This window comes from Daktulosphaira vitifoliae, unplaced genomic scaffold (genome assembly GCF_025091365.1).
Source record: "Daktulosphaira vitifoliae isolate Bord-2020 unplaced genomic scaffold, ASM2509136v1 Scaffold_4, whole genome shotgun sequence".
NCBI classification, from domain to species: domain Eukaryota; kingdom Metazoa; phylum Arthropoda; class Insecta; order Hemiptera; family Phylloxeridae; genus Daktulosphaira; species Daktulosphaira vitifoliae.
In genome coordinates, this window is record NW_026099575.1 from 5,353,419 (window position 1) to 5,372,441 (window position 19,023).

General features: G+C 24.5%; 2 protein-coding genes across 2 annotated transcripts in view; both read left to right on the plus strand.

The window, feature by feature from the left end:
* Nucleotides 1-3,413: 3,413 nt before the first annotated feature.
* Nucleotides 3,414-8,839, plus strand: LOC126905125 (RNA polymerase II-associated protein 3). The gene is made up of 11 exons (XM_050684565.1): nucleotides 3,414-3,747; nucleotides 5,234-5,399; nucleotides 5,770-5,904; nucleotides 6,233-6,461; nucleotides 6,932-7,087; nucleotides 7,154-7,281; nucleotides 7,342-7,457; nucleotides 7,620-7,998; nucleotides 8,059-8,257; nucleotides 8,358-8,528; nucleotides 8,618-8,839. The coding sequence occupies exons 1-11, from the start codon at nucleotides 3,614-3,616 to the stop codon at nucleotides 8,683-8,685; spliced, it is 1,881 nt and encodes a 626-aa protein (XP_050540522.1). The 5' UTR covers nucleotides 3,414-3,613; the 3' UTR covers nucleotides 8,686-8,839.
* Nucleotides 8,840-12,256: 3,417 nt separating this feature from the next.
* LOC126905121 (aminopeptidase N-like) overlaps nucleotides 12,257-19,023 on the plus strand; it is an 11,412-nt gene continuing 4,645 nt past the window's right edge. Inside the window, exons 1-9 of the mRNA XM_050684552.1 lie at nucleotides 12,257-12,414; nucleotides 15,553-15,745; nucleotides 15,801-16,078; nucleotides 16,137-16,292; nucleotides 16,371-16,685; nucleotides 17,516-17,699; nucleotides 17,762-18,184; nucleotides 18,250-18,442; nucleotides 18,575-18,855. Of these exons, the coding sequence (XP_050540509.1) occupies nucleotides 12,398-12,414; nucleotides 15,553-15,745; nucleotides 15,801-16,078; nucleotides 16,137-16,292; nucleotides 16,371-16,685; nucleotides 17,516-17,699; nucleotides 17,762-18,184; nucleotides 18,250-18,442; nucleotides 18,575-18,855 (2,040 nt within the window). The 5' untranslated portion in view covers nucleotides 12,257-12,397. The remainder of the gene's footprint in view (nucleotides 12,415-15,552; nucleotides 15,746-15,800; nucleotides 16,079-16,136; nucleotides 16,293-16,370; nucleotides 16,686-17,515; nucleotides 17,700-17,761; nucleotides 18,185-18,249; nucleotides 18,443-18,574; nucleotides 18,856-19,023) is intronic.

Sequence of the window (19,023 nt, forward strand, 5' to 3'; positions counted from 1 at the left end):
AAACGACTAAATTTCGTTCCCAGATAGATTCTACCTTTTACGGTGCTGATCTGGTTAGATATAAAAAAAAAGGTGATTAGTAGTGTTTAGTTAAGTAGACGTTAATAATGTCGTAACACAATAAGAGGGAAGGTGTAATGTAATGCGTACGAAGATGAAGATGAGGATATGGTGTCTGCTGTCTAGGTATTCACGTGCGTGTTGTCGTACAGCAGTCACCGTGCTCGGCTGACACTCCGGGTTAGCTGTGGGTGTCGAAAGGCTGTTGTTATAGGAAGGGAATAAGGGTAACACCTAGGTATGAGGTGGAGACGAAGTGCAAGACACAAATACTTTGGGTATAGGAGAGGACAAAGAACAGGGGTAGCCGAGTATGAGGTGCAGACAAAGTGCAAGACACAAATACTGGGCGTACCAGGTGAGAAAAATAACAGAGTACGAGGTGCAGACGAAGTGCAAGACACAAGTACTCTGAAATGTTGTGAAAGAGAGTAGATAGGTTTAAAAAGGAAAATACAAAGACTTTACTTTACTTTAGGCAGTAAGCCGGACAGCAACAACCGAGTACTGAGACTGATGAATGACACAAGGCACTGGAGTCGACTGATCACGATGGTCAGGTCTTTTGGGTTTTTATAATAATTTGAACTATTGCCAATTTGGCAATAAATATTATTTGTTAATTCATCAGTCTCAGGAAGCGGATGTGCTGTCTGTATTTTATTATAATAATTCTCACAATAATGGTAACGTGTGACACCATCACAATAATGTGAAACATTAATATAGACTATACTACAAAGTACACAAGTATTAATAATATCAAGTAAAAAATAGTTTCTTATCAGATGTCTATGTTTAGCATCAGATTCTCGCTGGACTAGCTCGTGTGTTACACAGAGTGACAAACACTAAGATACTTTGACATCAATGTGAAAAAAAAAATCAAGCGATGCTGTCTTCAGACCTTGGATACTTCTTAATGTAAACTATTTTTTGTAGCTATTTTGCTGTAGTTAATGTCATCACTTTTACCGTAATAATAACAAATAAAAATATGAAATTATCCTAAAAATATGCTTAGTACTTCAATATACTTAATAAATAAGCTTTAAAATTGTGAAAAAAATTTTTTTTTATTTTTGAATTTCGGAAAAAATTAACATAGTTTAAATTTATCAATTTGGACACACTGATTTACCTACCTTAAAATGGCTGACTGATTTAATAACCTCTTTATATATTAGTTGTGTACATTTTTATCAGTGTCCATTCTGTATATTCTCATAAAATATTCAAAATTCCCTTTAATAGACCTAGGACACTTCTTAAATAAACAAAAATTGGTAACTATATTGTGTAGGAAATGTTATCATTTTTACTCGTGATAACAAGTAATTTTTTTTTTTTTTAATGAGAAGTTATCTCATAAATCTATTATTAAAAAAAAAACCCAGCACAGTGGTTACGTGGGATAGTTGGGTCAAGTATAATGATATCTGACAGTTATTAAAATCACTATCATAAAAAACGCTTCGATGCAAAACTTTAGATAGTTATTAATTTTAAAAAATTGATGAATTATTACAAAAGCTACATGATCTACTATATCCTTATTTATATCCTGATTAAGATAAAGTATGTCGAATAACAAATGAATATAAATATTATTTCTCATAAAAAAATTGTGTTGATCCATACACTTTTCAATAAGTTATAGCATTATCAAGTTAAAAATATAAAAAAGAATTTTTTTACTAAAATCTTATTTTTTTATTAATTTTGATGTTAGTTTTCATTATGAAAACAAACTAAAGTCTGAAATATTTCTTTTTCATATTAAAGTATATAAGCTTTAATTTAAGATATATATAAAAGTGTCAGACTTTCCGGAATAATTTCAAAAGTTAAGTTGAAAAAGTTGTCATTTTGAATTCCTCCCGTGGGTAAGGGTCAAATTTATAAAAAAATATACCAAATGATAGGTAAAGACATCATACATCTATAAAAATAGATAAATTAAATTGATTGGGTTATTTTTAAAAAAGTTATGGCAGTTTTAAGTAAAAAAATAGAAAAAATGTAAAAAATTAGCGATTTTTAAATTTGTAATTTTTTGGAGATTTCCCCATTTACGGTAAATGAGGAAATTTTTGAGGGTAATGTCTTCGAATAGATATGATTTGTGATCTTTTGACGTATCGTTGAAGAAATTGGTTTGGTGAGAGCTGAGAAAAAATGGTAACAGTTATAAAAAAAAAATAAAAAAAAAAAAACTCATCATACTAAAACCAATATCTTTTCAGCTTCGCATCGAAGCTAAAATATTCTTAACACTTATATATAAATATATATACATTAAATTTGTCAAAAATATATTTTAATTCAATTATTCTTCAATTTTGGTAGAAGTAACAAAACATTTTTTAGCGATTTGGTTACATTGATTTACCTACACTAAAATGGCTTACTGATTTAATTATTGTCTTTTATAAAAATGTAAATTTTTATCAGTGTCCATTGTGTATATTCTATGCTAAAAGTTCTTTTAAGCCTCCCGTTTTCCGCTACTATTCGGAGAAAATTTTTTTTAAATTTATTTTAATATATTACCTCTCTAAGAGTAATGTTTATTTAATAATATATATAATTTAAAAAAATGAGAAGGGTTATGAAAATAGTTAAATTGGTATTATATTTCTAAATGTCGTCTTGTGATGAGATATTTTTTTGGACAATTGTTTTTGTTGAATAAATGTTTTTTTATTCTTATTGGAATAATATCAATAATATATTTGTAACAATGTCTATTATTTTATATTAAGAATGTTAAATAGCAAATAATTTATTTGAAGAGCTATATCTCTGCCTTTTAATGGCAGAGCAGTTCTATAATTGATTACATGTGTTTGTATGAAATAAAATGGCTTTTTGTTCAAGACAACTTTCATTTTGTGAATGATCAATAATGTAGTAGTCATTGTAGTACTACATTACTCTACATGTAGTTATTTTTCTTATCTTGGGTCAATCCAATTTTTTTTGTGATAGGGTTATTTTATAAGAATCTCACTATATATACTAAATTGTATCCAGCATTATATTCTATTTTCGTAAGCCCCTTACGTATTATTCCCTAAAATTATGTTATTTTGATTACATGGACTTTTCTTATATTAATAATGTTTAATATTAGTAAAATTTCTTGAATTGGAAAAGTTCTAAAATTTTCCAACAGACTATCTCAAATCTGGATATATAAACTAATTCCTTAATTTAACATTTTCCATTTTTTTAATGTGACATTTTTTATTCAGATAGATAGCGACTTAAGTTTTGTTATCAGTTTTATTGTTATCAAATCGATTTCCATAATCATATGTTTTTATACAGTCTTTCTCTATATTCACGTTTTTCTTAAAAAAAAATGTTATTTGTTACTTAGTAACCAATTTTGTAATCGTTTAAGATTATTCATTCTCTGATTATTTTAATAACAATAATAATAATAATAATATTATGTAAGTTAAATTTACCTGAGGTCTTTATTTTTATATACTTAAGCCCAGGATAATTATTTGAGGTAATGTAGAAGTGGGTGATATAAATTGAAATGTATCAAACGGCCGCTAATCCAAATCGTTCATTGCTTGTTAAATATGGTGTACCATTGGAGCATTTAGATTTTGAGTATGTGAGTAATTGTAACGACCCTAAAGAGTTGAAACACATTATTCAAATACTTGAGTAAGTTTGAAAATTTATATATAATTTAATAATGTTATTGTAAAAAACTTCTAAAAATTATATGGTCTGAGGAAATTTCAAGTTTTTAAATTGTATTACTTTCTATCACAATGATTAAGAATTAATTTTAATTATAAATTATATGAATTATTTAATATTATTATTATTAACAAAATAATGTTTATTTAAAAAATTTTTTTTAATTTGATACATAAAATTTTATTTTTTTAATTTTAATTGCAATCAAAATAAAAATCAACCATAACAATGGTATATTTTCTTTATTATATATTATATAACTGTTTACTTATCACATCTTGCAATTACTTTTTCTATGTTAATTATATTGATGATAAATCACGCAAGTGAGAAAATCCTATTGAAACTAAATTAAATAACTAATTAAACAAAAAGAGTTTGTATATTTTGTAATAGTATAAATGTATTATACTATAATTTATAACAAACTATGAAATTAATGCCTGTATGTAAACTGATGAATGTAACGCTTTCAAAAATTTACATGTGTAAACTTCTACAAATCTGAAAAGTACAATTTACAAATTCTAACAAAAATGACCTTGCCTACATTTTACTTATGTTAATTCCAACAAAACTCTAAAATTACATTTAACAAACTCAAAAAATGTATACAAATAAGTATGTTTTATTAGTCTTAATTGCATAAAAACTTAACTATATTATCTAAATTTAGTTAAAAAAAAAAGCCCAATTTAAATCAGATTTATACAAAAAACCTAGAATAATATTCAATTGATAATAAAGTTCCAATTAATATACAGTATGATTTATTAAAAATACTTTTCCATATATTTCTATCAAATTATGATTTTTTTTTTATAAAAATTACTGAATACAATGTTTATTTTTAAAAACTATAATTAATATCCACTTTATTATAAGATAAAATTATTTATAAGGGTTCAATGTTGGGGTAACTTTTGAGATTTAAATGAGAACCTAGTATTATTTTTGTACAATTTAATAAAAAATAGACTAAATCAATTTTTGTCTTCTTAATAACCAATTTTGTAATGTTAAATTTTGAGTTTATATAAATTTTTGGTATAGACAAGTAGGGGGTATACAATATAATAGTATTTTTATCCACTCATTATGATAAAAATAAAGTCTTGTTAAGTACTACCTTAATCCACACCTCTTTTAAATTATTAAATGCTAATATCCCTAAAAAATATATAACATAGCTAGTTATTCACCAGTCAACATTTTATTCAGACCATTCTACTTTTGGAGTTAGTGAAGTGCAGTTAGTCAGTTTTGTCGGAGTTAACTGATGTAAAATTTTAGATGGTATCTTTTGTTAGAGTTTACAATTCCTCTGATTAATAGACTTATAAAAATTGTTAGGTTGTATTTATTTTCCTATTATTTATTAATAAAATATGGTTTTGAACATTAATTTTACATACAATTTTATTTGTTAAATAAATTTATGTTATAGATCTGGAGAAGAAGGTCACTATCCAAAATTAATTGCAGCTGCTGAAAATCAGTTACGTAATATAAAACCAGATGCTACCATTTTAAATCGAAAACCTAGTTATGCCTTAAAATCATCAGATCTTTTGAATAGTGGAGTTCAAGATGATGTCATTGATGATATAGCTGTTAGTAATATTTTTTTAGATACCTTAAAAATATAAATATTGAAATATATTTTGATTGGACAATAACACAACAGTTAGTGTTTTTCTAGTTTTGTATTAGAATTCATTTTTATGGTACAAATAAATTAAAATTAGAAAATATATTGTAATAATAATGATTGTATAAATGTTATATATATATTTTTTCCTATATAATATTAAATTTCAATTTATTAATACTTTTGAAAATAATAAGTAAAATATAAATCTAAAACTTATTAATAGTTATGAATGAAATTAAATTAATTATCATTATACTTTTATACATTTATTTTATTACCTATTTCATTTTGCCAAGAAAACAAAACTAATGATAAATTACATTTTTTAGAAATGGATACAAAAATCAAAAGATGAAGAACAAAAATTATCTCAAAATATAAAACCAGTTTCTTTGACTAATGGTCATGATGAAATTCCAGTTAGACGATCAATTAACTTCTGTACAATGTTCAATAGTGAAAAGGTATTATTTATAAATCATAAAAAACTTTATTTTTAATTAAAAAACTTATTGTTTAAAAAAATTCTTTTAAATGTTTATCAATATCAAAATGTAACTTATTTTTAATAATTTTTCTAAAATCATGGTTGGTAAGAATATATTAATGTAATAACATAAAACAGAAACTAAAATTTTTTATTTATAAATTAAGGATCAAATTCTGGACTTTTTTGACTGCTGTTATTATTTATATATTATATATATTATATTTTTTAAAAATATTTGTATATTTTCCACATCGAATATATATTTATAGAATTTTTCATTATGTTTTATTCTTCTATTTTAGGTTGAGCATGAGAGTATTGCGCCTAAAAAATTAAGTGTTAAAAATTGGGATAATTATGATCCAGAAGTTGAGATAATGAAGATGGAAAATAAAGAAAAAATAGATAAGCTACAAAGCTTGAGAAATAAGAAAATTGTGTCTAATGTATTATCATTAGGAGGAAATGATAGATCAGACCTTCAGGATAGAGTCAAATCAATGAAACCCTTGATACAATCCTTATCAAAAGGTAAGATTGGTTTTAAGAAGCTTATAATAATAATATATTTGTTTATATAATTTTATAATATTATACCATAATAAACATCATAGATATTGACATATCTTTCTAGGGAAGAGGTTGTAACTAGAATTTTTATATATTTTTTTTTGTTTGGTGTTAAGTTATAGATTAATTATAATTGATTTCAATTTATTTTTTTTACCAATATGTTATAATACGATACTGTGTTTTTTCAGAGACATACTTTGTTATTAATCTGGATTCAGTTTGTAAGTTCTGAATCATTAGTGGGTATTAGTGAGTTCAGTGATATTAACCTTGGGTGCTAATCTTGTGTATGCATCTTTTTTCGTATAATTTTTAGTATACATACTAAGACTTATAGTCATTTCCCTATGACTATATCAGTTATTTGAATCTTACAAAGTAGACTTGGAAGAGGTAAAATAATTAAAGTGTATTATTTAAATTTTTAGACAGTACTGTTAGCATTCAGCAACAAGCTTTAAGAGAAAAAGAACTTGGCAATGAGTTTTTCTATGCTAATGATTTTGAAGAAGCTATTCGTTATTATAACACTAGTATTGGTATTTATCCAACACCTGAAGCAAGAAATAATAGAGCAATGTCCTGTAAGCAATATCTGTTTATAAATATAAGTGTATATTGATTATTAAGAATACAGTATTTATTTTTAGACATAAAATTAGAACGATATGATCAAGCTCTAAATGATCTTAGAGAAGTTATTCAGAGAGATCCAAAAAATATAAAAGCTCATTTTCGTAGAGGATCATGTTTAAAATCTATTTCAATGTTTTGTTTGGTAAGATATAATAATAAATTATTAAACACCCAATAAATTATAATCATTTTAATTTAATAGGCATTAAGATCTTTTGAAATGACATTAAAATATGACTGTAATAATTTAAAAGCAATACAATTTGTTAAAGAATTAAAAAATTTAATATCCAATATTCCAAAACAAAACTTAATTAGGTAAGTGTATTTTTGTAAAAAATTTAATAGTTAAAATAAAAATAAAATTTGTTGCTAATTATTTTCTGATGATTAAAAATGACACAATTCATTCTAATATAAATAAAATCTGTAATTAAATAAATAATTTGGATTGAAATTAACCTAGAAATATTTCCTAAGGGTTCGAGAAATAACTAGACATTATGATCAAACTGTGTGGGATATAGAAGATCCATTTTTTATATCATATTCAGAACTCAAAGAGTTAAATAAAGAACAAACTGAATATATTTATGAAGCAAATACGATGGGCTGTTTGACAGAATGTATTTGTAATCTTTGTCCTTATCATGAATGGATGCAACGAAGAAAAAAATGGTATCGAAACAAAATTATAAAAAATGAGCAACAGCGTAAACGTTGGCAACTATTAACTCCTGAAGCTGTTGTAACTTTGATGTCTGAATCCAAATCTAAATTACATGATACCAAAGTACCCAAAAGAATGACTGTAACTGAAGTTAATTCAACTGAAATGAATGGTCATATTAGTTCAACTGTAATAAACTATATAATTAATAAAACTTTTCAATTAAATAAATTAAAAATTACTTTTTAGGTAGTAAATCATAATGGACTAATGAATGGTAGTGGTGATAAATCTTCATGCAACCATTGTAAATTAGATGTAATGAAAACAAAACCTGTATCTAGTGTTCATGATTTTCTTTTGAGGTGGAAAACAGCTAATCAAAAGAATAATTTTGATCTTTATAATAAACTATTACGAAGTATAAAACCTAAAAATTTACCAAAAGGTATTTAATTTAAAAAATTTAAAGTAGTGTATCAAAATTATTAAAATAAAATTATATTATAATTTATTATACAATTGAAACTTTTTTTTTTTTTTTTTAGTTATAAGTACAAATTTAGATGAAGAAATTATGTCAAAATTTTTTGAAACATTATGCCAGAAATTTGATCCAGATAGTGAATTAGATTTAATTGCTGAATATGTTATAGCTATGACAAAAGTAGACCGTTTCAATCTAATTGTTAAAATGTTGGATAACAAAGTGAAAGAAAGTAAGAATCGTTTACAGTGCTAATTTTTTTTATTTACTCATATCAAATAATATTAAAAAAACAATTTATTATTATTGTTTTGCTTTTAGGTTTTCGACCTCTCCTAAAACGTGTTCATAATCATACAAAAAACCAAACATTTTTAACATTATTATGATAGTTTTTTTATATTTTTAATAATAGTAGGTAAAAACTATGTTAAAAATATTGATGTAACTTATTTTATCAACTTTTTTTACAGTTATTTTATTATAATGTGTTGTACTCAATATTTATTATAGTAAATGAATGTTTCAAAAAACTCTGATAAATTCCTCGTGTTCTATTCTACTTTAAAAATGTTATTATAATTGTACCTGTTACATATTTTAACAATTTATAAAGTAATATTATATTATGTTAATGTTTAATTTATTTGTTGGTTAACCGATGCTTTATGGACGAATTAGTTAAGTAAATACCATGTGCATTCTTTTTATAATAATACATTTCTTATGGATTGTAAATACAATTATGAGATATTTATAAAACCAAGTATTTTGCAAAATTATTTACAATGATTTTTTTTATATATATATATTGAAAAGAAGACTAATAATAACTAAGTGGCAAAACATTTTCCTACATACTGGGGGAAAAAAATTAAATAATATTAAAATAAATTTAATTGAAAATTAATGTATCAGTGCTCAAAAAAAAAGTCGAGTAATAAAAAATTAAGTTTTTATTTAAATAAATAAAAAATAATAATGTTATTTGTACCCTATTCTTAATTATTATTGACCACAAATTTACTTTAAAAATGTTATAGATTATGAACCCAATGATATTATAAATTTGTTTTATTGGTTTTACATAATAATTGGTTTTACACATGATATATTTAATGTGATAGTTACATTTAATATTTACATAATAAGAGCATACCTTACATTTCATAAAATTATTGAACACTTCTTTTTTTAAGTGCCCATACTTTTTCATCATGTCATGAATTAACCAATAATTTACTTTATATTTTACTGATGAAAATTTTTTAATGAAGTACCTTCGTAACAATTAAAATTAGTTGGTTATATTCATATTTTATTTTATATACTATATAATTGAAAATTGAAAATAACATTTTATTTTCAATATTCTATTTAATTATTTTGTCTAGTAATAGATATAATACAATTAATTCACCAAGCGTAATGTTATGAGAAAATTACTTGGTTTTGGATATTAATGCTGAAATAATTTTTTAGAATAAATAGTTTGTTATATGTGTGGAGTACCATTGATTAAATAATTAATTTATGTAGTGTTCCATTTTAAGAGTTTTGCGGATGCATAGATCATCTATTTTTCGTTTTTAGCCATCTCTTTATATTGCACCCCGATATTTCTATATGGCTTCTTAATATAGTTTCTATAGTATAATTTGTTTTATTCAAACATTGGATATCAGTTCATATACTTCACGTATGAAGTAGTATTTTAATTTAAAAAATAAGTTTTATTAGTTACTTAAAATTTCATGAGGCTCATGTTAGTGCATGTTGTAATTATTTGTTTTTTTGCATAATTATTTCTAATGTTTATATAAGAGTTCATTAGATAACATAGTCAAATAATTTTTGGTTTATTTACTTTTTTTTTTTTACATTACCATAAAGGTTCTTTTTTAATTAAATGGAACTTATTATGAATGGCACATGTTATTTGGTTTTGATGTGGAAGTAAAAGGTTTTATGTCTATAATAAATGTTTAAAACTTAATGTCTTTTTTTAAAAAAAAAGTCCACAATTTGTTATGTTTGTTTATATAAGTTCTAAACCTAAACAATATATTTTTCAGAACTAACTTAAAATAAAATAAAAATCATACATTTTTTTCCGTTGATCATTGATTCTGCCGTACTATATTTTTTAGGTATATTTGTAGCCATAAGTAACAATAATTACAATTTTCTTCATTAAATTAAAGAATAAATTACTGGTTTTATAATTATAAATTTAACATTGATTCTAAAGTAAAAACTTAATGTTAATCTATATTATTATTAAAGTCACGGGGAAATTTTTAATTATTATTGTAAAATCAAATAACTACATTAATAACGTGTCAGGACCGTTGAGTTCGGGGGTCCGTGAAGGTCGCTTTACAATCTATCTATGTAGGTAGACAAATAAACCGATCAAATTTCCTCTTTTTGATGGGCACTTGCCATCTCTATCTCTCTCTAATATAATTTAAATTTGTTTTGACATCCAATTATTATTTTGTAAATATTGCACAACATATTAAGTGTAATAAATTGTCTAATTTGAGGTTAAAATAAATGTGGGTAAAAATAAATAATTGTCTAAATTTTTTGCAATAATTTTTAATATGCATTCAGTATCTGATATCATATTCACGAGGTCATTTTTTAAATTTAAATATTGCGAAAAAATATTTTTTTATATTGACGAAACTTTAATTTAATATTTTAACCATTGGCGCAACCAGAAAATAACAGGGTTGTTAAAAAATAAATTTACAAAACAAAACCTGTTTAAAACATCAGTAAACAGTTTAAAATGTTCTATAAGATCAATGTAAATTATGACATTTTTGGTATTTAAAACACCAAATTACCATTTTTTTTTTTGTTTCTCTTGCGGACAACTTTATAGTTTTAAGAAAATTCGAATTAGCCAAAAAACAAAATTATCTTTTTCCATTAATATTTTATCAACTTTAGTTTTGAAATGGAAACTATAGGCTGAAAAATGAGAATATGACTAATGGTTAATATAACATCTTCTTCGCATCGCCTAAAATCATTATATTAATGAGTTAATAACTTCCGAAATACTTGTAAAACCTGTGTATAAAATATATAGAATCAAAAATTGGCTCAATTAGGGAACGACTAGGGTAGGATAGCTTCCCAAAAAATTATAGATATTTTTATACAAAATATGTTTCTAGGAATGCAGGAAAATAAATATAGCTTAATATATAACTTTTTCTACGGTTTTATTTATTATAATTAAGACTTTTGTAGTTCGAAAATAAACCATATGTAAAACATATAAAAGGTTTTCAATTATTTGAAAATGAATGATACATATATCTTTGAAATATCTAAAAGAAAAACATATTTTAGGTAAAAACTTTTGCCGTACTAGTAAAACGCAATAAATCAACAACGGATAAAGATATTAAGAAATAATTATGCAATTATATAAATTTAATTTTTGAGTATAATTTTATTAACAATTCCTCAATTACATCAGATCAATTTTATATTATTTTCAATAAAATACATTTTGGTAATAAACCAATAGTAATTAGTTAATTCCAAAAAAAATGGTTTTGTGTTATTTACTTATTAGAAAAAAATCATGAAATTTATTTTAAGAAAACTATAAATATTATTAGAAAAAAATCATTCCGCTTTCATAAATTGTTTAAAAAGATAAAAATTATTATGATCTATGTTTGAAATTTTAATTGCATAATGTGTAAGAAAATATTTGAGGTTATTGAGTATAATTTGTGGCTGATAAACGGGTGTTTATTTCATAACATTTTACATTACATAAATCGTTGAGCACAGACATATATTATTTCAATGCTTTTTTGTATATTTACGATTTTCTCTTATTGTTATAATAGCCATAATATTTATAATTGGACATTATTCCTTAACTGTTAAATAAGGACTGTATTGTGTCCATGACCTCCTGGGTAAACGTTTTCTCTCTCTAACTTATATTAACACGCTCTTCAATGTTTTCACTACCAACTCTGTATACTTAACCTGTTTGGCAGCCTAGGTGATAACTGCAGTAGTTGTCCAATCGTCACCAAATCACATTGGCGGCCATACAAGATGTATATTTCGTATAGGTAAGATATTAAAATTCAAACAACATATTTAAAGCTCACGGCAAAAAAAAAAATACTTATACCACTTAGAATTTATTTGTGTTGCCCAATTTTTAAAACTATTAAATTTAATTCATATTTTTTTAGACGTCTTTAATTTACTGTTCACCTTATTTACATTAAAAATTAATTAATTTATGAAATAATCACTGTATAGAAAATATTATTTTAATAAAATAATTTTATTATTTCAACTGCGTGTTTGATTTTATAATTTCAGTTACAATTACACGCCTCAATCTTTTAAAAAACTATTTTAATTATAATTAAATAACAGCGAATTTTAAAGATTATCATCGTAATTTTATTGGAAAATACAATTCGTGTTGAGATATTTGTTTTCACTGTTCTATAAATAACTACCATAATTTCCAATAAAATATAATTAAGTTTATTTAATTGTTAGGGTTAATTTGATTTGAACATAATTTTTCATTAATTGAAATTTTATACTTATACTAATTATGTAAATTTGATTTTAAAATTTCATTTGTTTATATTATATTTTCGTAGATTAGTTATATTTATTTTAAAAATGTATTTTGTTGTTTTAGTCTCAACCTCGGCATGAATATGCAACTAAATAGTTAACAGATTATAGTTCATTAATCTAATTTTTGTTAAATTTATTTTACATCTCGTGAAAATATTACGAAAAAAATTTTTCTCTTTTAAATTATTCCTTATAAAATATGTTATTTTAATAGCAAACAATAACCGTGGGCAATTGATTTTTTATATATTTGTTTTCATTTCTAAATAATTACGTTATTATTATTAATATTCTCAAATTAATTCACTAAATTCTTTATTGTTTTGTACTCGTAAATAATTATTTTGTTATTCTTAAATATATTTAATCAAACTGTCCGCGATAATTTTTTTTAAGGTTTATCCTATACCAAGGCATAGGTTTGCACTTGATTTTTGTCAAATACGTATTGATAGCATTAATAGTATTATTTTTGTTTTCATGTTATTTGATTTATAACGACGGATGATATATATTTTTTAATTAATATGCATATAATTATACAAATAAATTATAATTGTAACTAGAGAAATTTACACAAGAAAGAATATTGATCATAGACAGACATTATGTTGAACGGGGTAGTATTTGATTTTTGGGGGGCTAGAATAATTCTTAAAAATCTGAGCCATAGGAGCATTTTGTCTAACTTAACTAAACCCGCAAAGTCATCCCTGTATGATTTATACTACCATATAAATATGTATATATTATTGCTGAATATTTTACAATTTTAAAATTAAATTAGGATAGAAAAACAATGATTAAACATATTTATAAGCAAAATAAATTACAGTTACTATAACATATGGAGTAATGTTTCAATTCTAGGAGGCTAAACATTTCTTAGATGGTCAAAGTCCCCCTAAGTCTTATAATGTTATAATTAGATAAATAATGGCATTTTTTGTTTTTTTGATATTTAACTTTAAAAAAAGTTATGAGGTAATAAATGATTGAGATTAAGTTGTGTTTAAAACATAACATTCAATAATCTAATTTATGAAAATTAAAGTAAATTACACTAATTTAATAGATATTTTATGCATTCTAAGTTGTTAACACCATAATATCGAATTTTTTTAATAGAATAATTATATAAAATATGGTTATTTAAAAATAAAATTACTTTTAATTGTTTTATTTTTTTTTGTGGACAATAATAATATTATACAAATACTTAATAACAATAGTCGACAGTTTCATTATTTTCAATAAATCTAAATTTTAATTACAGTAGTTTTATTCTGTTTGTAATATTTTCTTATGGTATTTAAAGAAAGTAGCATTAATATATACATTTACTATACGATTAAATAACAAAATAAATTCAAGCTGTGTTTTACCACAAGGACATTTTCTTTTTAACCCGTTAGATGATACATCAACAACATGAACAAGTAGTATATATCATTATCTACTATTTGTGATACATTATAATAATAATTAAACGAGGTTACAAAAATATTGTTTGCCAAATGATTACTTAAAATATTTCATAACTTGTTGATTTTCGCGTTTTGCAAATTGACAAAGTTTTGTGTTGCCAGTTAACATGATTCTCAATTGGATTGAGAATACTTAAACGCTGCATTTGTTTCCACTTTCCGTATAGATTTTATGTAGTTTCTCACTTTAAAAATAAAAAAAATATATATCTATTAATATTTAGTGACAAATAAAATACCATTGAATTAGTAAAATGAAAAATGTAAGAAGTTTTTGTGAATAATTAAGTGAAACAAATAATGTATTCTAATTAAACATGTTTATTTTGAAATAAATAATGTAATAAATGTAAATTACAATACATTAGTTATTGACAAGGTTGGACGTGTTAATGATTTTATTAACTTGTTAAATTTAAGTTGATGAGTTATTAGATAAAGTTAATTGTTACTTTTTTTAATAAATTAGGTTAAAAGTTAAATTGACAAACTTAACGAGTTAATTAATGCAAGTACTTTGTAGGTTTAAAAAATATCATATTCATAGGGAGATAAAATTTTTTAACCCAATTTTTTTTTATGCAATAAAACATGATTTTCAAATAAAAAATATGTGGCATAATTTTATGTTAATTTATTTTCTACAAATTTATTTTTATGTATATTAGTGGAAATGACGTCGCGTAGTCATCTTTATAGCAAAAATGTATAATTCGACAATTTGAGATTTTTGTTTTAGAAATTTTAATTTTTAATGTGACACACATATACATTATTAAAAACAGAAATATCAAAAATATACTTTTATTTGTCATTAAATGATCAAAAATGAAATTTCATTAACGTAAAATCTGTACATCACTGTAAAACTAAAAAGTTTAACTTAACTTTAAATTATTAACTTGTTTATGTCCTGTAATAAAATATAAATGATAAGTGTTATTAAAAAATTATGCACAAAACTATTATTAAATTATGTTCTAATCGATTCTGACTTTTAAAATATTGTTTTAGTTTTGTTCTTAAGTAGGATTTCAATATTGATCTTATTATATTTAAAAAATATATAATAAATATAAATAAACATGATTATTAATATTTTTAATATTTTTAATGAAGGAGTCAATTTACGGTTTTCAAAATGAGGTCACCGATGTTAATATTTTTTGTGCTAATTGCTGCTGTTCTATCGCAAGAAGAAGCCGATAAATTTAGGCTACCTAATAATATGAAACCACTAAGTTATCGACTCGATATCATCACTCACTTAAATGAAGGTAATTTCAGATTTGAAGGTGCAGTCGAAATAAAGGTATATTTAATTAAAATTGAAAATATCAGAAAAGTTATTGTTTAAAATATTTTAGATTACTTGCATAGAATCTACTAATACAATAATACTACATTCTGCCAATCTTACAATAGACAACACAGGAGTAGTGATTACAAATGGAGGTGACAAAGCGTATCAAGTTAATAGCGTGACTTTGGACCCAAGCAAAGAGTTTATGTATGTGCAATCTTCCGAAAAATTCAAGGCTGGAGACGATTATATACTCACTATACCATTTTCAGGCAACCTTACTGATAGTTTAGTGGGCTACTACAAAAGTAGTTATGTGGATAGAGAGACTAACAAGACTAAGTAGATAAAATATTAAATTACAATTTATTTTATAATTTATTAACCATCGTTTTTACAGATGGATTGCTGTTACACAATTTGAGCCAGCGGACGCAAGGAGAGCTTTCCCGTGTTTCGATGAACCTGCACTAAAGGCAACTTTTAAGATAAGATTAGGACATCACAAAGATTTTTCATCGGCTAGCAATATGCCCCTCAAAGAATCTACGGCTTTGTAAGCAATTTAATAATTCGTATTGTATTAAATACAAATAAATTTATATTTATACATTTATTATATACTTTAAAATAGTCTTTCATATCCGGATTATGTGTTGGATGAATTTGAAGACTCTGTACCAATGTCTACATACTTAGTTGCCTATATGGTCACAGATTTTATCTACATTGATGGAGTAAGCGACGAGGGAGATTCAGTTAAATTCAGAATTGTTGCAAGAAAAGACGCAGCTGATCAAACCGATCTTGCCAAAACTGCTGGACCTTTAGTTCTAAAATATTATGAAGAATATTTTGATGAAAAGTTTCCACTGGCTAAACAAGACATGGTGGCTATACCTGATTTTAATGCTGGAGCTATGGAAAATTGGGGCCTTATTACTTATCGGTATGTACTTACTAGAACATTTTAATTGCACTACTAATCTACACTATTGGTAAGACACTCATTTTCTCAGAATTTTAAGTTTTTGTAAAGAGAAATAATATTAGGTTCAAAAAACTCCATAATAATATAGAGTTAAATAATTTTTCTACCATCCCATCAGGGGAAAAATGCTTAACTACGAATTTCTTAAATGTGAATCCTTAATTTTAACTTGATAATATGAGAGAAAAAAATTACAAATAATTTTGTTCTTTCAATTTCTTTTATCTGATCAACTATTTATCATTTTAAATCATAATGTGGATATATAATGAAGTTGGGTTTAGCTTATACTTATATACGCATACTCCACCCACGTTCCATACCCGCCTTATGCTTGTAACTCAATAAATATATTTTTGTATTTTTTTTAACAAATTTGTTATCGTCCCATCAAAATATTTTGTAAGAAAGAGGTTAAAAATGGCAAATATATAAAAGTAAAAAATAATTTTACGTTAAGTTTTATACAGATAATAATAATATTGATAATTTTTTAATTTTAATAATTAAGGTATAAAAATGTCAGTAACTTTTAAAATAATCTTTTCATTGTTATTATTGATCAATAATTTTCTTAAATAGAACATTATAAAAAAAACATATACCTATTAAAAACAAAAAATCTTTTTTTGACTAATTAGGTTGTGATACTTTTTTAAAATTAGGTCTTGTTTATGAATCCAGTGGGATAATAATGAAAAAGTGAATTATTACACGGTTACCTTAATAAATATGTTTTGTAGTGGTAACTCTCTGGAACACTAAAGTCGTTAATTATTATTTTTTAGGGAGACAGCTCTTTTACTAAATCCAAAATTAGCAACTATCGGTAATGTACACCGTGTGGCTTCGGTTGTCGCCCATGAACTTGCACATCAATGGTTTGGAAACTTAGTTACAATGAAGTGGTGGACTGATTTATGGTTGAATGAGGGATTTGCAACATACGTAGCAGCACGAGGAGTAGATTATGTAAATTAAGAAAAAACAATCAAATTGAAATATCCTACATAGTTTTAATTTTTTTTTTATAGTTGTACCCAGAATGGAATTGTTTCCAAGTAGAAACAGCTGAAAATTTCTTAGAAGTGTTAGATCGTGATTCATTAAATTCGTCGCATCCAGTATCAGTCCCAATAGGGCATCCAGATGAAATTTCCCAAATTTTTGATGCCATATCGTACCAAAAAGGTTCCTTCTTGTTACATATGATGAATACGTTTCTAGGAGAGGAGTCATTCAAAACAGGTATTCGAAATTACATCAACAAAAACAAATATTCGAATGCAGAACAAGATGATTTATGGAACTCGATGACTGAAGTAGCACATGCAGATGGTAGTTTGCCAAATAATATTACAGTAAAAAAAATAATGGATACGTGGACACTTCAAACAGGATATCCTGTCTTAAGAGTTGTTCGAGATTACAACTCAAACGCAGCTATCTTATCACAAGTAAAAAGAGGTTCTTAGTTTTAAAGTTGTAATGATAATTATGAATTTTTATATAATAATTATAGGAAAGATTTTTATCATCAAAATCAAGTGAAAACCAAAAAAGTTGTTGGTGGATACCTTTGACTTTGACCACTTCTTCTAACCCTGACTTTTCTCAGACGAAGGCGAATTCGTGGTTGAACTGTAACGAAAAAACACAGTCTATATCTTTGGCTAAAGAAGATAAATGGGTTATATTCAACTTGCAAATGGCGGGTTAGTATTTTTTTATGAATGAAGGATATTTGATTTTTTTTTTAAGGGTTCATATGGAGGCTTTTGAAAAACAATGAATACAATACAAGTGAAAGAATATAAATATATTTATGAAATAATTTCATGGTTTAGGTTTGTATAGAGTAGCATACGATATAAGAAATTGGATGGAAATAATAGCTACTTTAAATGATCCCCAAGATTTCCAAAAGATTCATGTATTAAACAGAGTACAGTTAATTGACGATGCATTAAGTTTTTGTAAAAAAGGTGAATTGGATTATGGAGTTACTTTTCAACTTTTAAAATATTTGAGACATGAAACTGAGTATCTACCGTGGATGGCAGCATTAAATGGACTTGCTCCAATCAACAAATTAATGAGAAGAACGCCTAATCAAGGAATTTATCAAGTTAGTTAAAATTATACTTGAAACTAATTTTGTATATTCACTGTTGTAATTAGTACTTCAGAGTAAATTTGAAATCTGAAATGTAGCTTATTTAGTTTAATATTAGTATTTATTTTATTTTAGCTTCGATGCGAAGCTGAGAAGGTATTGGTTTTATTATGATGTGTT